General features: G+C 38.4%; 1 protein-coding gene across 1 annotated transcript in view; it reads right to left on the bottom strand.

Moving 5' to 3' along the window:
- LOC133613447 (uncharacterized) overlaps positions 1–11,995 on the bottom strand; it is a 56,975-nt gene extending 44,980 nt beyond the window's left edge. The window contains exon 1 of the mRNA XM_072914377.1: positions 11,743–11,995. Coding sequence (XP_072770478.1) covers positions 11,743–11,808 — 66 coding nt within the window. The 5' untranslated portion in view covers positions 11,809–11,995. The remainder of the gene's footprint in view (positions 1–11,742) is intronic.
- Positions 11,996–20,142: the final 8,147 nt, after the last annotated feature.

Consider the following 20,142-nt stretch of genomic DNA (forward strand, 5'->3'; position numbering starts at 1 on the left):
TATTTTAAGCAGTTTCCATTTTCAAAACAAAGAAAGGGTAAGTTGGTCAAAATTAATAAAATTGAGTACAAAAATTATTTTTTCATTTAAATGTTACTTATTTTAATTAAGTCTTGTGTGTTTAATATGCTGATGTTTTTTTACATTGATTTTACTCAATTTCTTGGCTTTTTCTGTAAACGCAACTTAATCTTTTTGCATTAATCGAAATGCATATCATTAAGTTCTACTTACTCAAAATACCAATTAGTTGACTAAACTAACAAAGATTGCTTGGAAAATGTTGCCTAATTTTTATTGAGTTAGATCTAGGCAACAGTTTTTACAGTGTAGCTTCTACGTCATGTGACCCAGGAATTTAATTCCACGTGATATTATCAGTACTTCTTTTCAAATTTTAATTTCATTGGAATCAATATTAATTTTTAATATCATTAATCTTTTTCAATAGCTTTTAGGTCATGTGACCCAAGGACTTAGTTCCACTTTAGTACTCCAGCTTTCTAGAATCATGCACACCTACAGTGGTTTTCCAAGTTATGTCCACTGGACCGAAACGAGAACATTGACGTTTTCCAGCGTGGAGTCCAAAGTCAAAAACCCTCAGGGAGGTGGTCATAACGGTTGACCTTCAAAAGTAGAAACTCGGCGTGATTGTTTGAAGCTACGAGGTCATGCCACCAGTGGAAGCACAAAGAGCTGTGAGATCATCATCGAGACCAATCACCATCACTTCCTCTTTCAAACGTCAGTATCGATTAGCGAGTCCCTGTGGACTCTCCTGTTACAGGAAGCATCTCGGCAGCCTCGATATTACTTTAGACTGTGCAGCTGCTCGCCACAGACCCACAGAACCTTCTGGTCTGCATCAGGTGACAAAATGGGAGACATCCTGTCGGTCTCTGGGACAGACGCTCCAGATCTTTATGGAGTCTAAATACATCTGAAAAAGACAAGGGGATCAAATATCCCTCAATATTTAGTCAAAACTAATGAATACTCCTGTAAGCACTTTAATAAGTCAACTGTGTACTAAGTTACCGAGTGCGTAGATTGTGTCCCAAATCAATCACTGGCGCTGTGCACGTACCAGAACGGACAATCATGATATTTACCATCTTGTTCACTACTTTCCATCGCTATGAGTACAACTTAGGCTATGTCTACACTAAGCCGGATAACCCTTTAAACGAATAATTATTTAGCGTAAGTCTCGATTCAGCCACACTAATCTATCGTTTAAGGTCCCCTTCCTCGAACAATTTTTTACACGGGTAAGTGCGCCGTGTATTTCTTGAATTTCCGGCACTTAGCTTTGTATGGACTCATTGATCGTTTACAAACTAAGTTTGGAGAGGAAGTGACGTCAGAAAGAACGCACCACAGCCTGCTTCACCACAACCAGAGCTAACCACTGGAAAGATGGAGGCGAGTCATCCAGACATGCCTGTGTTTCTCATTCTTCTACATGTACAGACGCTTGTGAAAATCACACATAAATACCTTACGTGAAGGAAACGCGTGATTGCAGCTATTTCGGATACTACACATCTCAAACGGCAAGAGAACTTTCAAATGTCCGGGTCAGCTGTGATTCTACTTACCGAAAAACTTTGTCCCGTGGATTTGATAAAAAAGGTAGCGTGTGCTTTGTATTACCTGGCCGACGAGTGAAGACTACGGAAAACATTGAATGCATTTGGACTGGCAAAGCAGACCGTATCAGTTATTGTCCGCCATGTATGTCACAGACTCAAAAGTCTAGGTCCAGAGTATATTAAGTCACCAAAAACGAATGGACAATGAAGGTGAAGGCAAAAGAGTGAGGAGTGTCCTGACCAGATATCTAGATCCCTAGATTGATTGTGGTAAAATGTTCTTTGTCACATTGTATACTTTTACATGTCCATTGAAGATTTGATTAATTTATGATGGTTCAGGTGTGGCTCACTACAATAGGGCCCCACAGCACACTGGATTCCAGTTCATTTAAATACCACAACACAGGATATTGTTCTGATAAGTTCAATTTAATTTAAGAACTTGCACACAAAGGGGCGTGACTATGCACTGGAGGTGACTATGACGTGCACATTTTTTGCGCATGCGTACTAGGTCGCGTTGCGCTGGCGGACGGAGGAGGGTACGGGGTCTTAAACGACCATTGCGTGGACAAGGATAAGGTTAGGTGAGATTTACCCTGGATAACCTTAGCCGGCTTAGTGTAGAAGGGGCTTTAGTAGGGCTGGGCGATATGGCCTTTTATTGATATCTCAATATTTTTAGGCCATGTCACGATACACGATATATATCTCAATATTTTGCCTTGGCCTTGAATTAACACTTGATGCATATAATCACAGCAGTATGATGATTCTATGTGTCTACATTAAAACATTGTTCATACTGCATTAATATATGCTAATTTCAAACTTTCATGCAGAGAGGGAAATCACAACTAAGTCAATTTACCAAAACTGTATTTATTAAACAGTGGCACAAACATTCATGTAATTTCAAAACAGAACGTGCAAGATTGTCAGAGACATTTTAAAACAAGCTAGTAGTGCACTTTTGTGCATGATGTCACTAAGATGACATATCAAAACAACACTAAATTAAAGTGCACTTTTTGTACAGAACGCCACTGCAATAGTTTAAAACAAATAAAGTGCACTTTTGTGCATGATGTCACACAAGATATGTCAATAACTGTCAAATAAAAATTAGCTGCATAATAGGAAATCAAAGATTGTATGTCCTTCGCTATGTGGTATGTTACTGCGGACGTTATCTCCTGTTTTTGACAATTTTTTTCATACAGTGTTGATCTAGAAATGGAAGACGCCAGGCTTGCTTCGGCATTTTGTTGGGTGTGGCACCGGCCGAGATGTTGACATGCGGAGTTTCAAGCACTCTTCATTCTCTAGTGGGTGACTTTTCAAATGATGCTACAAATTAGTAGTGCCGCTACTTTTTGTAGCAACGCTCTTGCCGCATACTTTACATATTACGGTTGTCTGTTCAACATCTTCCCGCTTGACCTCGTGCTGTTTTGCTTGGGAATTAATTATTCTTCCTCCATTTGTTACCAAATTTGCACCTTCTCTCTCTCGTATTGCCACTCGCACCGCTCCGCTAGCACCACCTGCCACAGAAGTTAGCTGCCACAGCTAACTTTACTTATGGTACATTCCTCACTGCTACTTCTCTGCTCTGCGAGTGTGTATGACGTTGCACGCCCGACAGTATGTGACGTATGTAACAAGGTGCGCTTGTTTTATTTCTCTGTGAGAAGGAGAGACAAGAAAGAGTGAAGAAAAGCCTGAAGTGTAATGCCCGCAGCTAAAAACAACTGCGTGAGCACGTATACTCGAATACTCACGATATAGTCATTTTCTACATCGCATAGAGACAAACCCGCTAAATATCGAGTATATTCGATATATCGACCAGCCCTAGGCCATAGTACCTCCCTTTCCTTAATACTGCAGATATACTAAGGGCTTGATCTACTAACGGTTTGCATGTACGAAAACACGTGCAAACTTGATAGCTGATCTACTAAACTTGTGCGGAGAGGTAGACCTGTGCCAATATTCAATAAGTCAATCAACCGAACGATAAATGGAAGTTAACTCGGCAAGTTTTTAAGCCTCAATAATTGCCACCCAGCAGGTACAAGACATTGATACATCATTGATTATAAAGGGTTTCCCCTTAATGTCATTAAATTTGGCGCGCCGCCACAGCATTTTTATTACCGCCACACCTTGAAAATAAGGTTACTTTTTTGTACTTGAAAACAAATTAAAGTAATATAATGTATTGTAGCCCCCAGAAGAAATCACAAAGTCTGACGCTATTTTTAACTTTTATTACCGATTCAACAAACAGCACACTTCCAACAAGTTTTACCTCCTGTGTAAACACTTTCGTCTCAAGACACAACAGGACTTCCTCATTCTCCGCCAATCACCTTTCAGGCACGGGCAATGTGTTTGCAAACATGGGAAAAACTGACATCAAATCCAAACCACACAAACATAAAACATTAACATTAGCTGGTCGCTACAGTATGAATTTATATATATAGCCTATTATTTGCGCACTATTGACAGGCGATGTACTGAAATCTTGACCAAAAAAAAAAGAGAAAAGACTTTGATCACCAAAACCGCGCTACTGAAACCGGACATATACAAAACGCACGCCATTGAGACTGTCTGTCAGCATGTCTGTGATGTGGATGTAATTGTAATATATTGCACATATACCCGCGGACAGCCATCTACAAAATGTGCAATTAGGAGGACAGTGGCGCCTGTGAGGAAGAGAGAGTCCAACTAGAGCAACAGCGCCAAGCAAGTGTGACGTCATGCTCACTGCAGCCTCTTTAGTCATGGAGGGACAGAAGTAGGGTCTCTAAACACGATTTAATTGTATAATAACACCAGAAGAAGATGCAAAATTTGTTGCTAGTTGTTTTTAATTTTTAAAAAGTTATTAAAAGTCTGGAAACACTTGAAATAATCTCAACAAAGTACATTGTACAAAAAGTAGCAACAATTTAAAATATGGCAAAACGATAAAAAATATATATAAGTTCATACTAATTCTTAATAGCAGATTTGTTTAATTGTATGTATAATTTTTTGAGCCTTTAAAAAAAATTATATAGCAAATTATGCAAATTACTCGATGATGTCATGGTGACATCCCCCCACAGGTATCTTGGCAGTTTAGTTGTTATGCATATATGTCCTTTAAAACAACAATGATTATACATACATGTCCTTTAAAACTAACTTTGACACAACGTTGCAAAATAGTTGTATTTGTTGATTGAGACAAAGTTGATATCTAACCTTGGATCCACGTTGTTGGTTGGGAAATGACCAAATTTCAATGATCAAATCAACGTCAGAACCGCACATTGATTAAACGTCGTCAAAAAGCATGTTGCTTTCAACGTTGTATTTGTGTTGTAGAGTATTGGTTGGGAAATGACCACATGGTCAAATCAACGTCAGAAGCCGACATTGAATAAATGTTGTCAAAAAGCATGTTGTTTCAACGTTGTTTTTATATTGTAGAATATTGGTTGGGAAATGACCAAAATTCTACCATGAATTGATTTAAGTGGACCCCGACTTAAACAAGTTGAAAAACTTATTCAGGTGTTACCATTTAGTGGTCAATTGTACGGAATGTGTACTGTACTGTGCAATCTACTAATAAAAGTCTCAATCAATCAATCAATCAATCAATTCAATGGTCAAATCAACGTCAGAAGCCGACATTGATTAAATGTCGTCAAAAAGCATGTTGTTTAAACATTATGTTTGAGTTGCTCAACGTCAGGACCTAATTCAACAAGTTCTCAACATTGTTTCAATGTCTCGTGCCTGCTGGGCATATGCCTGCATTGTTACGGATTACAAGAGCCGTCAGTCTTCTGCATCGGTTTCAGCAGCTGCAGGACTCGTACTGCATGCATGTACATAAACTCCACAGTGCAGAGGTGAAACAGACGAAGGTCTGTCCGTTCAACAGGAAGTGAACTCTACTGTTATGACATAAACCGGAAGCTAAACAAACCCGGTTAGCGTTTATTGAAAAAAAAAATTAAATGGAATAAAATGGAAGAAGATACAGAAATATAAATAATATGGCTCTTATGACGCCAGAGAAAAAGTGGATGTTTACTCTGCCAAAAAAGTATGTTATCGGGCTAATTGAAGTCATTAAAACAAACACAATTACATCAAAGATTTTTGTGTGTGTAAAAGTACTTTTTGAGCACATGCAACAATACCGCGATAATAATAACTGTGATCATTTTGGAAACAACTTAAAAATGTTTGCTAACAAAGTATGTATTTAAATATTTCACTACGGAGGGTCTGATAGGGTATTCATATGGATATTAAAATTCCCCATTATAATTATATTATCTGCATGTGTCACTAGATCAGCAACAAACTATGAAAATTCACTGATAAAGTCCAAATAGGGCTCAGGGCGGCGGTAGATAACAGCCAGGTAGAGAGGCAGCGGTGCGACAGACCTCATAGTAAGCACCTCAAATAATTTGTATTTATTACTTAGGTTAGGGGTAAGGATAAGGTTTTCATTGTATATTAGTGCGATCCCTCCACCCCTTTTAAAGGGACGGGCAATATGCGCATTCGTAAAGTTAGGAGGAGATGCCTCGTTAAGTGGTAAACATTAATCTGGTTTGAGCCAGGTTTCGCTGAGATCAATGACGTTAAGATTGTTGTCTCTAATGACCTTATTAACTAATAACGTTTTGGAAGACAATGATCTAATGTTTAAAAAGCCCTTATTATATATAATGGGCTGTTTTGAGGATTTTTTTGTTAATGTTATCAGTAGTAGTGATAATAATAACGTTACGTTTATTTTGTGTAGTGCACCTTTAATAATTTCGACCATATCTAGGAATTAATATGATAGGGATCTTCAGATTGTTTGCTTGGTGCTGCGATAAAATGAACGCATCATAATTTGCCACCTCAGTAGAATGCATGTTCACCTCTGGCACAGTCACTACAGAAAAAACATGATGTGAGTTGTGTATTATTCTAGGATAAATGCTATGTGTACAGGAATTTTCCAGCCTGGTGCTGGTTAGTTCTAGCTTAACTGACTCCTCACCCGGACTAACAGACACTGTAATTGCCTGTGACCGAGCTTGCTCTAGTGTAGTTAGTCAAGTGTGACTGAACCAGTAATCTATGTTTCTAGACAAAATGGTTAGGGTGAAGGCCGTCTCTCATCAGCAAAGAGTGGGAAGAGCCTGTCGTGTAATGACAGCAGCTAAAAGCAACTGCGTAAGAACGTATACTCTGATATCACGATATAGTCATTTTCTATATCGCACAGACAAACCCGCGATATATCGCGTATATCGATATATCGCCCAGCCCTAATTTAATATACTCTTTATGCTTACATTTTCACACTTTGCACTATTTTCTTACCCTTTATGAAGCATTTCTTCCATATTCCTTATTTTTGCACCTTCATTGTTAAGTGATTTGACTATTTTGTTTACATTGATAAATGTTTTCCATGCTTGTGTTGACATTTCCTTTCTGCCTTGACAGCTGAGGGCATTAGAATACATTTCATATATTTTTCTCCTGGTCCTAATTTTCGATAGGTCATAAAAAAATATCAATAAGTATCGACCGATATCAAACACTTTTCAGCCATATTTCCCAGCCCTAGTGTGCACACGCTGTTTTGTGCAAAGTATTTTGGTCTTGGTAGATTTAAGTGCGGGGAGAGTAGAGCACAAAAGGTAGAGAGCGTAAAATTGAAGGTACATGCAAGTTCCTACAGAAGCAGGACAAGCTCTGACAGGAACATTGGACTTCTGCTGGTACAACGGGAAGACAAACCCACATTGCTTGAGGCTTCAGCTGTCGTTTTTTGAGGTGCAAACATCTTCCTTCAACATTCCCGCTCCTTCAAATAGACTGCACTGGGAACTGCGCCAGGGCTCAAGAAGAGACGGAGCACGTAAACACACGCTGCTGAGAGATTAATGCTCCCCCCTCAAACGTGCACAAATGTGCATCTTGTACAGGATTAGCGCAATGGTGAGGGACCAGACATGGTTGCCTGGCAACGCCGTCTGCACGTGAGCGAGCCAGACGCAGAGAGAGTGAGAGAGAGGAGACGGGGAATCCTCAGTCCGCTCTGGCTGCAGATCAGAGGACTCGTCTAGAAGATTCTCACAGCTTCATCTTCGTCCCTGTGTAACCTTCTGTCATTAACAGAATACTAGCGCACAGTAGCTTTTGTTTTGACACATTTACATTTTCTATGGCAATAAAAAAAGAAACAAAACATCTGTCCTAATTTGGTCGTCGGGGCCCTTAATGTACCCGATTAGTGGTTGCCAGTTCATTTGTCCTACCCCACGGTCCGTGACGGAAGGGCGCCGGAGGGCCTTTCTCACACGGCGGAATGTTCCAATCCTCCTCCACGAGCCCAGTGAGGGAAGTTATTGCGGATCTTCCCCAGAATGTCATCACAAAACAAAATGTGACAATTCTAAAAATGTTCAACTGTTCTATTATACATGAATTAGTACAAAACCCCAAACCAGTGAAGTTAGCACGTTGTGTGAATGGTAAATAAAAACATAATAAAATGATTTGCAAATCATTTTCAACATATATTCAATTGAATAGACTGCAAAGACAAGATATTTAATGTTCAAACTGAGAAACTTATATTTTTTTGCAAATAATCATGAACTTATAATTTAATGGCAGCAACTCATTGCAAAAAAGTTGGCACTGGGGCATTTTTACCGCTGTGTTACATGTCCTATTCTTTTAACAACACTCGGTAAACGTTTGGGAACTGAGGAGAACAATTTTTGAAGCTTTTCAGGTGGAATTCTTTCTCATTCTTGCTTGATGTACAGCTTAAGCTGTTCAACAGTCCGGGGTCTCTGTTGTGGTATTTTAGCTTCATATTGCGCCACACATTTTCAATGGGAGACATGTCTTGACTACAGGCGGGCCAGTCTAGTACCCACACTCTTTTACTAAAAACGTTCACATGCTAACAGTTAACATGCATCAAGCACCAAGTTATATGACTTGATTTGGCAGTTATGTTGCCATTTAAACAAGTTATGGCGTGTTTGTACATTCTTGGCTATTTATTGCCTTTTTTATTCATATTTTAAGAGGCAGAGTTTTGACCGCCATCTTGACCATGCATTTCTTTACAATATGTTTGGTGGTTTATTCTCACTGCTGTGCTTTCTAACGAGAAAAGTTGCACATAAAAGCACTTCAAAAACATAATTGCAAGTATCTTCTTAGACAGTAACTTGGCTCGCTTATATATATTACGCATCTTAATAATAATAATCATTGTCTGTGTTGGCACTGCGATGAGGTGGCGCCTTGTCCAGGGTGTACGCCGCCTTCCGCCCGAATGCAGTTGAGATAGGCTACAGCACCCCCCCATGCCCCGAAAGGGACAAGCGGTAGAAAATGGATGGATGGATTGTAGTTTTGAAATAATGAAGATTTTTGTTATCCTTACATTTCCCAATTGTTACATGCGGTACTTTGAAATTAATTGATTGCAAGCAGTTATCATCATTATAACAAGATAAAACTTTTTTCAGTTTCTTTGTTTAGTAAGTTTTTACAGTGATACCAGCCTTTAAAAATCAACTAAATATTGAAAGAGTTATGACATTTTTAACAAAATGGTAACACCTAAATGTTGAACTCCAGTGACTGTGTATAAAATAATGTTACCAGAAATTAGTGCATTAGCACCGGTTTAAAAAAACAACAACAGAACTTTCTTAATATTTATCACAGGAAAATGGTACTTACCGTATTTTCCGCACTATAAGGCGCACCTAAAAACCACAAATTTTCTCAAAAGCTGACAGTGCGCCTTATAACCCGGTGCGCTTTATATATGGATAAATATTAAGATTCATTTTCATAAAGTTTCGGTCTCGCAACTTCGGTAAACAGCCGCCATCTTTTTTCCCCGTAGAAGAAGCGCGCGGTGCCTGCTGGGATATGTGACGTTTCATTTCCATTTGTGTGTTTATGTAAAGACCCCAAAATGGCTCCTATTAAGTGTGTTGTCTGTCTAATTATATATAATGCAGACGAGGCGTGTTAACTGAGTTCTCAACGTTTACTCACAGCGTGCTCATAACCACATTCTAACTCCCAGCATACAACAACGCTTCTCAGGGCTACCGCGCATGCTCGTCACTATCGTTGCATGCTGGGTAGTGTAGTTGTTATATTTGCTAGCTCATAACATCACATTAAGAGACACGCTTACGCGCTTAATTCAATACTCGTCGTCATTCCGGGTGGATTGACAAAAGACCTCCAGCCGCTAGATATTGGTGTCAACAGGGCATTCGAAGCTAGACTGCTAACTGCGTGGGAACAGTGGATGACAGAAGGCGAACACACGTGACGTTCACCAAGACAGGGAGGCAGGGAGACAGCGCCAGACGACATTTTGGATCCCACATTCGCCCAACTTTTCAATTCGGACAACGAAGGAGAATAATTCGAGGGATTTATGAATGAAGAATAACTTCAGAAAGTGAGCGTTATGTTTATTTTGTGTGTTGTGACATTAACGTTCGAGCAACATTATGTTGCTATTGCTCTGCACTATTTTGAATTTTACTATGTTTGTGATTGCACATTTGCGTACATTTTGGGAGTGAACAGAGTTGTTAGAACGCTGGTTTTTAATATATTATTAAAGTTTGACTGACATATCTGACTGTTTTTTTTGACATTCCTTTAGCGCAGTTAGATGCGGCTTACAACACCGGGCGGCTTATAGGTGGACAAAGTTTTGAAATATGCCGTTCATTGAAGGCGCGGCTTTTAACACAGGGCGCCTTATGGTGCGGAAAATACGGTACATCATTGGATCAACGTTCCCTCTAAGGTTCGCGCCTGCGCAATTGCGCACTGCTCAAGCATCCTCTGCGCACAGCAAATCTATGCCACGCACAAAATCAAATAAAAAAATAAGCGCATATCAATTTTCGTAAACACATCACCAAAACATTAGTAAAAAAAATTTAAGCAAAAGTGGTCATTTTCTGCAGCACAAACCAGACCAAAACCAACTTTGTTATATCAACAGCAGCCGCTCGCTCTTTCTCACTTGCGCCAACACATGCACATATGGCACTTAGCCAGTGATGCGTTTACAGCCACACAAAAAGTCGGACAACTCCAACACCACACAAAGTGTCATTCCAGGTCGTTACACTAAGATTTACCAATCAAATGTGTGCTTATTCTAGTGTCATTTATTAGGAATCTTAATTTATAAATATTAATCATGAAATGCTGTTAGTATATTAAATAAATACTAATAAAAATATATTTTTTACAAACAGGAAGTTGCAGGAATGTACACATGACCCTCTGCTTACATCTCATTGTGCAACATGTGAATGTTTTAATGGGAACTAAATGCAATGTCTGAAAGGGGTACACTTTATTTCCAAAGCAGGACCTCCACCCAGACAAACAACACAAGTACACAGTTCATGAAAAACAATATTTGTTGTTATTGTCATTGTAAGTAGGCCTAAACACTTGGAATTAACCTCATGGAAATGACTACTGTCATTTGATTATAATAATAAGAGAATGTTGTCTGTCTATCTGTGTTGGCCCTGCGATGAGGTGGGGACTTGTCCAGGGTGTACCCCGCCTTCCACCCGAATGCAGCTGAGATAGGCTCCAGCGACCCCGAAAGAGACAAGCGGTAGAAAATGGATGGAGATTGAACTTATTATTTAGTCAGGTTGGGACAGGTGTGCTGCTGGTGTAGCCACAGTGTGCACGTCTGATGTTGCTCACATGGGCTCCACTGAATGCTCAGGGAGTTTTTGCATTTGCTCACACATATGAAACATTAGAGGGAACATTGCATTGGATATGTCGTTACAAGACCTGTCTGATAATTGTTTCAAGCTAATAACTTATTATTTTTATAGTTTTCACACATGCCTGCAAATGTGCATTAATAACGCTATTGGTGACTTTAAGGCTATAGCATCACTCATTGCACTGGTTCAATGAGACTGCATTCAATATGTACACATTTTGAAACTCATTAAGTGAATATGATAACATACATAAATATAATCTGCTGAGCTGTGTTTGCACTCACCGTTGTGTTGACATAGGTGAGTTTTATGGCGTTTCCTCCGGCCAGCTCGATGGGAAGGTTTAGCATGCATGCTATTCTGTTAGCATGCTAAGCTAATGTTATCATGCTAGCACCGTAAACTCGACAAATCGGGCAATCATCGACATCTAAAACCTCATCTAAAATGTGTACACAGACTCAATGATTATGTTTGTATTTTACCTAATGATTGGAATGGATTACACTTTCCTTTCTCACCAATTGAAATGTGCCTTGGAATCCACCCGGAAGTAACAATAACAGGAAGTGACAGCAGGATTTGTTTATTTATTTTTTTTATTTTGTATTTTTTTAGTAAAGCAGAACTTGGTAACACATCGCTAGAATACAATTAAAAGGGCTATAAGGAAAACATATACAATACAGGTTAGAAAACAAGATTTAAAACAAACGAACAAAAATAAAAATATAAAAAATAAAATGTCTGAAAATGATATTTTTATTGTATTTTATTTTATTTCTGGCTCATTTAATACTGATAAGTAAGTAAGAATGTTGGAATGACTTCCTGTGCGTGAACAACTTCACGCTCTATCGGCGCCAATGCAGAGCAAATAAAAGGTGAGGCCATGGAAACAAGAGCTATTGTTGTGCTCATGTTTGTGGTAAAAAGAAGTCCTGCTGTGACTGTTGCCTCCTAGCTGGCAAACAAACAACAAACTCACCCCCTCCCCCTCCTAAGCTGCCACACACAACAACAAGAAGCACTGAATGGAGAAATCCTGGCCTGCAGGCTTCACTACAGTCTTCCTGGTTACCACTTGGAACCACATGGCTGCTATTTACAGTTTAGTGACCACTTTTTACGCACGCTCAGCGAATTCACAACATGACAAACCTTTGCTGCTGCTTTGCTTACTTATCTCATTAATCAATTGCTTTCTAAATACTTACTTACTCACTTACTTATTTACTTACTTACATACTTACTTATGTACTTACTTACATACTTACTTACATACTTACTTATTTACTTACTGACTTACTTACATACTTACTTACTTACATACTTATTTACTTGCAAACTTATTTACTTACTGACTTACTAACTTAGTCACTGACTTACTTATTTAATTACTAACTCACTGACTTACTTCCTTACCTACTTATTTACTTCCTCACTTACTTACTTATTTACTTACTTAGTCACTGACTTACTTACTTACTTAATTACTTACTTACACACTTAATTATTTACTTACTTAATTACTTTTTAAATAGTTAATCACTAACTTGTTTACTTTCTAAATATTTACTATATGTACTTACTTGCTCATTTACTTACTTCATTACTTTCTAAATACTTACTGTATCTATTTACTAACTTACCTATTTACGTACTTACTCACTTTATTAATTACTTTCTAAATACTTACAGTACATTTACTTATTTATTTACTTAATTTCTCTTACTTAATTTGTTATTTACTTAGTTACTTTCTCTTACTTCCTTTGTTTTTGACTTAGTTACTTTTTCTTACTTACTTCCTTTGTTATTGGCTTAGTTACTTTCTCTAACTTACTTCCTTTGTTATTGACTTAGTTACTTTCTCTTACTTACTTCCTTTATTATTGACTTAGTCACTTTCTCTTACTTACTTTGTTTTTGACTTAGTTTCTTTCTCTAACTTACTTCCTTTGTTATTGACTTAGTTACTTTCTCTTATTTACCTCCTTTGTTATTGACTTAGTTACATTATTTTACTTACTTCCTTTGTTATTGATTTAGTTACATTCTTTTACTTACTTCCTTTGTTATTGAATTAGTTACTTTCTCTTACTTACTTCCTTTGTTATTGACTTAGTTACTTTCTCTTACTTACTTACTTTGTTATTGACTTAGTTACATTATTTTACTTACTTCCTTTGTTATTGACTTAGTTACTTTCTCTCACTTACTTACTTTGTTATTGACTTAGTTACATTATTTTACTTACTTCCTTTGTTATTGAATTAGTTACATTCTCTTACTTACTTCCTTTGTTATTGACTTAGTTACTTTCTTGTATCGAAGGGAAGTGATTGTCCACTTTCTTTCCTTCTCTGTCATTCGGACATTTCCCAGCAACCTCTGCGTCTGTCACGCCAACATGTTCCGACCCACTGGCGACCACGTGCTAACAGCTAGCGCTAGACGTGACACATGTTAACGAGAGTGACCAGCAAAGGAGCGCAACATGGAGACAACTGCTGCTGCTGTTGATGGACGTCCCCAAGAGACGGGAATCAAACACGGGTCCTTCCCCCACTGCCACACTTGACCTTATGACCCCTGTGATCCCTGCCCTTCACTGTTGCCATGGCGATCGCTTATACTTTGACTTCAACATCTGGCATAATCACAACATTATTTTGAATCAACAAACTCCTAAAATCAGCTTTGCTTTGCTCCCTGACTGACCGCCGCCTCCTCAGGATCCAAGTGGTTTTACAAGAAGAGGTGAGCGTTTCTTCCCAGAAGGCAACAGGAAGTGACAAGATGAACATTTCTCAACACTCGAAGTCAACTCTTTCACTTCTTCTTTGCAAGCAGCGGTAGAAAAAAAGTCCTCCACCTGCAGCTCGCACGTGTCCTGACCCGCGCTGATGTGCAAGCGGCTCCCTGCGGCGCCGTGACGTGGAACACGACCACGCGGCGTTGCAACACCACGGCAAACACGTCAACTTTTTAGACCTGTTGCAACTTTACAGCGTTGTTGTGGAATGTTCGGCATGAGAGAACTTTGTCATGACACTTGCAACAAGAAGCCATCTTTCTATGATCTGGAACATGATTCACTTGAAGAACTGATCAACACTCCATTTTCAACTTCTTATGTATAAATATACATACATGCATATGTGTGTATGTGTGTGTGTGTGTGTGTGTGTGTGTGTGTGTGTGTGTGTGTGTGTGTGTGTGTGTGTATATATATATATATATATATATATATATACGTATATATATATATATATATATATATATATATATATATATACATATATATATATATACATATATATATATATATATATATATATATATATATATATATATATATATATGTGTGTGTGTGTGTGTACACACACATACACACATATGTATGTACATTTATATATACAGCATATTTATATATACAGCAATAATATATTATCATCATTATTTAATATGTCTGTAATGTATTTAATTAATAATAATTATATACTGTGATTACATTATATAATGATAATGGTTATCACACATTATACTTATACGTTAATATTATGATTGTTCTTATATTGTGATCATATATAATTTACTGTTTATTTGTTTACAAAATAGTTGTAATAACCATAATCGTAATTCTATCACTATCGTTGTAATTAGTATAATTTATTTATATAATGTAATACAATAATACAAATATGTATATATATTTATTTATATTATTATCATTATTTAATATGTTACATATTTACATTTTATGCAGATTATAAATATACATTGTACAATAGTAATAATACTTATCCCACATTATAGACACATTCTAATTATTGTATTATTATATTATTAATACATATCATGTAATACTTATTTCAAAATGTAAATATGTATAATGGTGTAACAGTATATACGTATGTATATATATATATATATATATATATATATATATATATATATATATATATATATATATATATATATATATATATATACATATATATATATATATATATATATATATATATATATATATACATATATATATATATATATATATAAATATATATATATATATATATATATATATATATATATATATATATATATATATATATATATATATATATATATATATATATATATATATATATATATATATATATATATGTCTTAATAAGGTTATCCAAAAAATAGTGCTCGATACCGTAGTAGAGCGCAATATATGTATGTGTGGGAAAAAAATCACAAGACTATTTCATCTCTACAGGCCTGTTTCATGAGGGGGGTACCCTCAATCATCAGGAGATTTTAATGGGAGCATTCGCATACCATGGTTTATATAGGGCACAGAGTGGGTGGGTACAGGCTGGCGTAGGGGCGTGGTGATTGGCTCATGTGTTACCTAGGAGGTGTTTCCGTCTATGGCGGCATGCTGTTACAATTTCGCTGCGCTTGTTGAGGGATGACAGGTCTGGACGGTAAATAATAAACAGTTTCTCTTTCAAGCATAGGTTGCATCTTTTATTACCACTATTGTAAGGTGTGCTGGATGCAAGAATTTGCCATGTTATTGAATATTCAACATTATTGTCTTTGAGGTCCCAAATGTGTTTGCTGAGTTCTGTGGTATTTCGCAGGTTTTTGTTCCTGAAAGAAGCCTTGTGATTGTTCCATCTGGTTTTGAATTCTCCCTCGGTTAATCCTACATATGTGTCGGATGTGTTAATGTCCTTGCGTATTACCTTAGATTGGTAGACAACTGATGTTTGTAAGCACCCCCCGTTGAGAGGGCAATCAGGTTTCTTTCGACAGTTACAGCCTTTGTTGGTTTTGGAGTCGCTCTGTCTGGGGGCCGACGGCTCATTTGCAATTGTTTTGTTGTGGTTTGAGATGATTTGTCGTATATTGTTCATGCAGCTGTAGCTCAATTTAATGTTGTTCTTGTTGAATACTTTTCTTAGGGTGTTGTCTTTGGGAAAGTGTTTGTCAATCAGATTGAGGAATTTGTGTCCAATGTTAGTTGAGACGTTTTTGCTGTATGGGGGGGTTGTACCAGATGATGTCGTTTCGTTTTCTGTTCTTTTTTGGCTGGTTTCCTGGCGTGGGTTCATAGGTGAGGGTGAAATTGTATCCGCTTTCATCAAGGGCTTTTTGGTACGGGGGGGTTGCTTGGTCAAATTCAGCTTTGCTAGATGACAGCATCGATAGCCTTTTATTGATTCCGGTAGGTATTCTTTTCGTGGTGGTGGGTGGGTGGTTGCTGTCATGGTGCACGTATTGGAGTGTTGTGTTGGGTTTCGTGAATGGTTGGTAGCTGTTATTTCTCAGGTTGAAAGTGACGTCAAGGAAGTTGACGGTTTGCTTGTTGGCTTCAATCGTGATCCGTAGGCCGTTCTCTTTGAAAATTTGGCATATGCGCTTCTTGGTATTCTCGCTGCTCCTTGGCGAGGCGCGACACACTGCCAGTCCGTCATCACGGTAAATACCAAGGTTCAGATTGAGGCTAGCGAGCTGGGAGAGGAGGAAACTCCCAACGAGTTCACATGTTTCTGCTCCGTCAAAACTTCCCATAGTGACGTCAAATGTTGCATTGTTCTTTTTTTGCCATGGTGTACTGTTGTGGATGAGAATGGAGTTTTTTGCGTGGATGATGATGTTTCTTTCGTTGCCTGTGATTGAGTCGTAGTCTGAGGCGAAGTCTAGTGCTTGAGTCAGTAGGTCTTGCGTGATGGAAGGGTAAAATTCCTCGATATCAAAGGAGATAAAGTTGTGCTGTTGTTTGTCTTGGATGTTGTTGAACCATTTGATTACTGCTGCTGTATTTCTCCAGCAACCACCCACCCACCACCACGAAAAGAATACCTACCGGAATCAATAAAAGGCTATCGATGCTGTCATCTAGCAAAGCTGAATTTGACCAAGCAACCCCCCCGTACCAAAAAGCCCTTGATGAAAGCGGATACAATTTCACCCTCACCTATGAACCCACGCCAGGAAACCAGCCAAAAAAGAACAGAAAACGAAACGGCATCATCTGGTACAACCCCCCATACAGCAAAAACGTCTCAACTAACATTGGACACAAATTCCTCAATCTGATTGACAAACACTTTCCCAAAGACAACACCCTAAGAAAAGTATTCAACAAGAACAACATTAAATTGAGCTACAGCTGCATGAACAATATACGACAAATCATCTCAAACCACAACAAAACAATTGCAAATGAGCCGTCGGCCCCCAGACAGAGCGACTCCAAAACCAACAAAGGCTGTAACTGTCGAAAGAAACCTGATTGCCCTCTCAACGGGGGGTGCTTACAAACATCAGTTGTCTACCAATCTAAGGTAATACGCAAGGACATTAGCACATCCGACACATATGTAGGATTAACCGAGGGAGAATTCAAAACCAGATGGAACAATCACAAGGCTTCTTTCAGGAACAAAAACCTGTGAAATACCACAGAACTCAGCAAACACATTTGGGACCTCAAAAACAATAATGTTGAATATTCAATAACATGGCAAATTCTTGCATCCAGCACACCTTACAATAGTGGTAATAAAAGATGCAACCTATGCTTGAAAGAGAAACTGTTTATTATTTACCGTCCAGACCTGTCATCCCTCAACAAGCGCAGCGAAATTGTAACAGCATGCCGCCATAGACGGAAACACCTCCTAGGTAACACATGAGCCAATCACCACGCCCCTACGCCAGCCTGTACCCACCCACTCTGTGCCCTATATAAACCATGGTATGCGAATGCTCCCATTAAAATCTCCTGATGATTGAGGGTACCCCCCCTCATGAAACAGGCCTGTAGAGATGAAATAGTCTTGTGATTTTTTCCCCACACATACATATATATATATATATATATATATATATATATATATATATATATATATATATATATATATATATATATATATATATATATATATATATAATTATTATTATTGTTGTTATAAAACCCACTAAATGTAGTATTTGATCATGTATTCATTCATGGCTTCCAGCTGGAGGCCCCGCCCCCAACTCGCCCCCTTGTGCCCTGCTGACCCAGCACAAAAGGAGACAAGGGGGGTTGGGGGGGTTGTGGTGGTGGGGTCCCCATTAGTGTTGTGGTCTTGAGTGGGAAAGGACAAGCAAAGCTTTATGTTGTATTTCACCCCCTCAGCCCCCCCCCCCCCCCCCCCGTCATGTCAGGCCTCATGGGACCCCCTTCACTCTCACTCATGTCTCCATCCTCCACCTGTGGGGACTTCTATACTTCTGGGACTGGGACTTGGTGGTCCTAGATGGTATTTGGTGGTACTCAGTGGTACTTAGTGGTACTGGATGGTACTCGGTGGTACTTAATGGTACTCAATGGTACTCTGTGGTACTTAATGGTAGTTGGTGGTACTAGATGGTACTAGATGGTACTTGGTGGTACTTAGTGGTAAATGTTACTGGGTGGGACTAGATGGTACTGGATAGTACTTGGTGGTATTTTATGGTATTTAGTGGTACTTATTGGTATTTGGTGGTACTTAATGGTACTGGATTGTACTTAATGGTACTGGATGCTACTAGATAGTACTTGGTGGTACTCGATGGTATTAAATGGTACTTGCATGGTACTAGACGGTGCTGGATAGTACTTGGTGGTACTTAATGGTACTAGATGGTACTTGGTGGTACTAGATAGTACTAGATGGTACTTACGCCCGAATGCAGCTGAGATAGGCTCCAGCACCCCCCGCGACCCCGAACGGGACAAGCGGTACAAAATGGATGGATGGATGGGTACTTAATGGTACTAGATGGCAGAGGTGTGGACTCGAGTCACATGACTTGGACTCGAGTCAGACTCGAGTCATGAATTTGATGACTTTAGACTCGACTTGACAAAATGTAAAAAGACTTGCAACTCGACTTAGACTTTAACATCAATGACTTGTGACTTCACTTGGACTTGAGCCTTTTGAATTGACATGACTTGACATGACTTGCTACTTTCCCCAAAACCCAAAGATGAAAAAGTTATTCGGGAGCGCTCCGTATTTTTCATTGTGTACTTGTCTATCAGCGTTGGGTGTGTCAGCTGGTGTGGTCTCAGTACAACAGCCAATCAAATTAGATCTACTTTGTTTTCATCACACAGCATTCATCCAATCAAATTGCAGGACAACCAACGAAGAAGACATGTCCAAACCACACGCCAGTGAACAAAAAATGATACCTAAAATAATTTTGTTTGGGTATAAAAATTACGAGGTGGTCAACACAAAACGGTTTGCAGTATGCAACACATGCGGTTCGAAAATTACTGATGGAGAGGCAACAACTTCCAACTTCGTCCGGCATTTGAAGTTGCACAAAGAACGGTAAGTTTTGAATGTAAGATAACGTTTATTGGCTAAGTAACGTGACTTTTATTTGCTGTGTAGTTAAATCAGTGAGGCTGTAAACTCACTGCTAACGTTATAACGTTATTGCAAACACGGGAATCTGTTGCAGTTCACTACCTTATTCATACTTTTTGTTCAGTGATTTTTTTTAAGCAGGGTTACGTTAGTCAATATATCACACGTAACGTTAGACGGCGGTCAGCAGCACCGCGTATTTTAGCCACCTAAAAAAAGACAAAAATAGTCAAATAAAGGTCAGTTAAAATGTATACTATA

This window comes from Nerophis lumbriciformis, linkage group LG13 (assembly GCF_033978685.3).
Source record: "Nerophis lumbriciformis linkage group LG13, RoL_Nlum_v2.1, whole genome shotgun sequence".
Lineage (NCBI taxonomy): Eukaryota > Metazoa > Chordata > Actinopteri > Syngnathiformes > Syngnathidae > Nerophis > Nerophis lumbriciformis.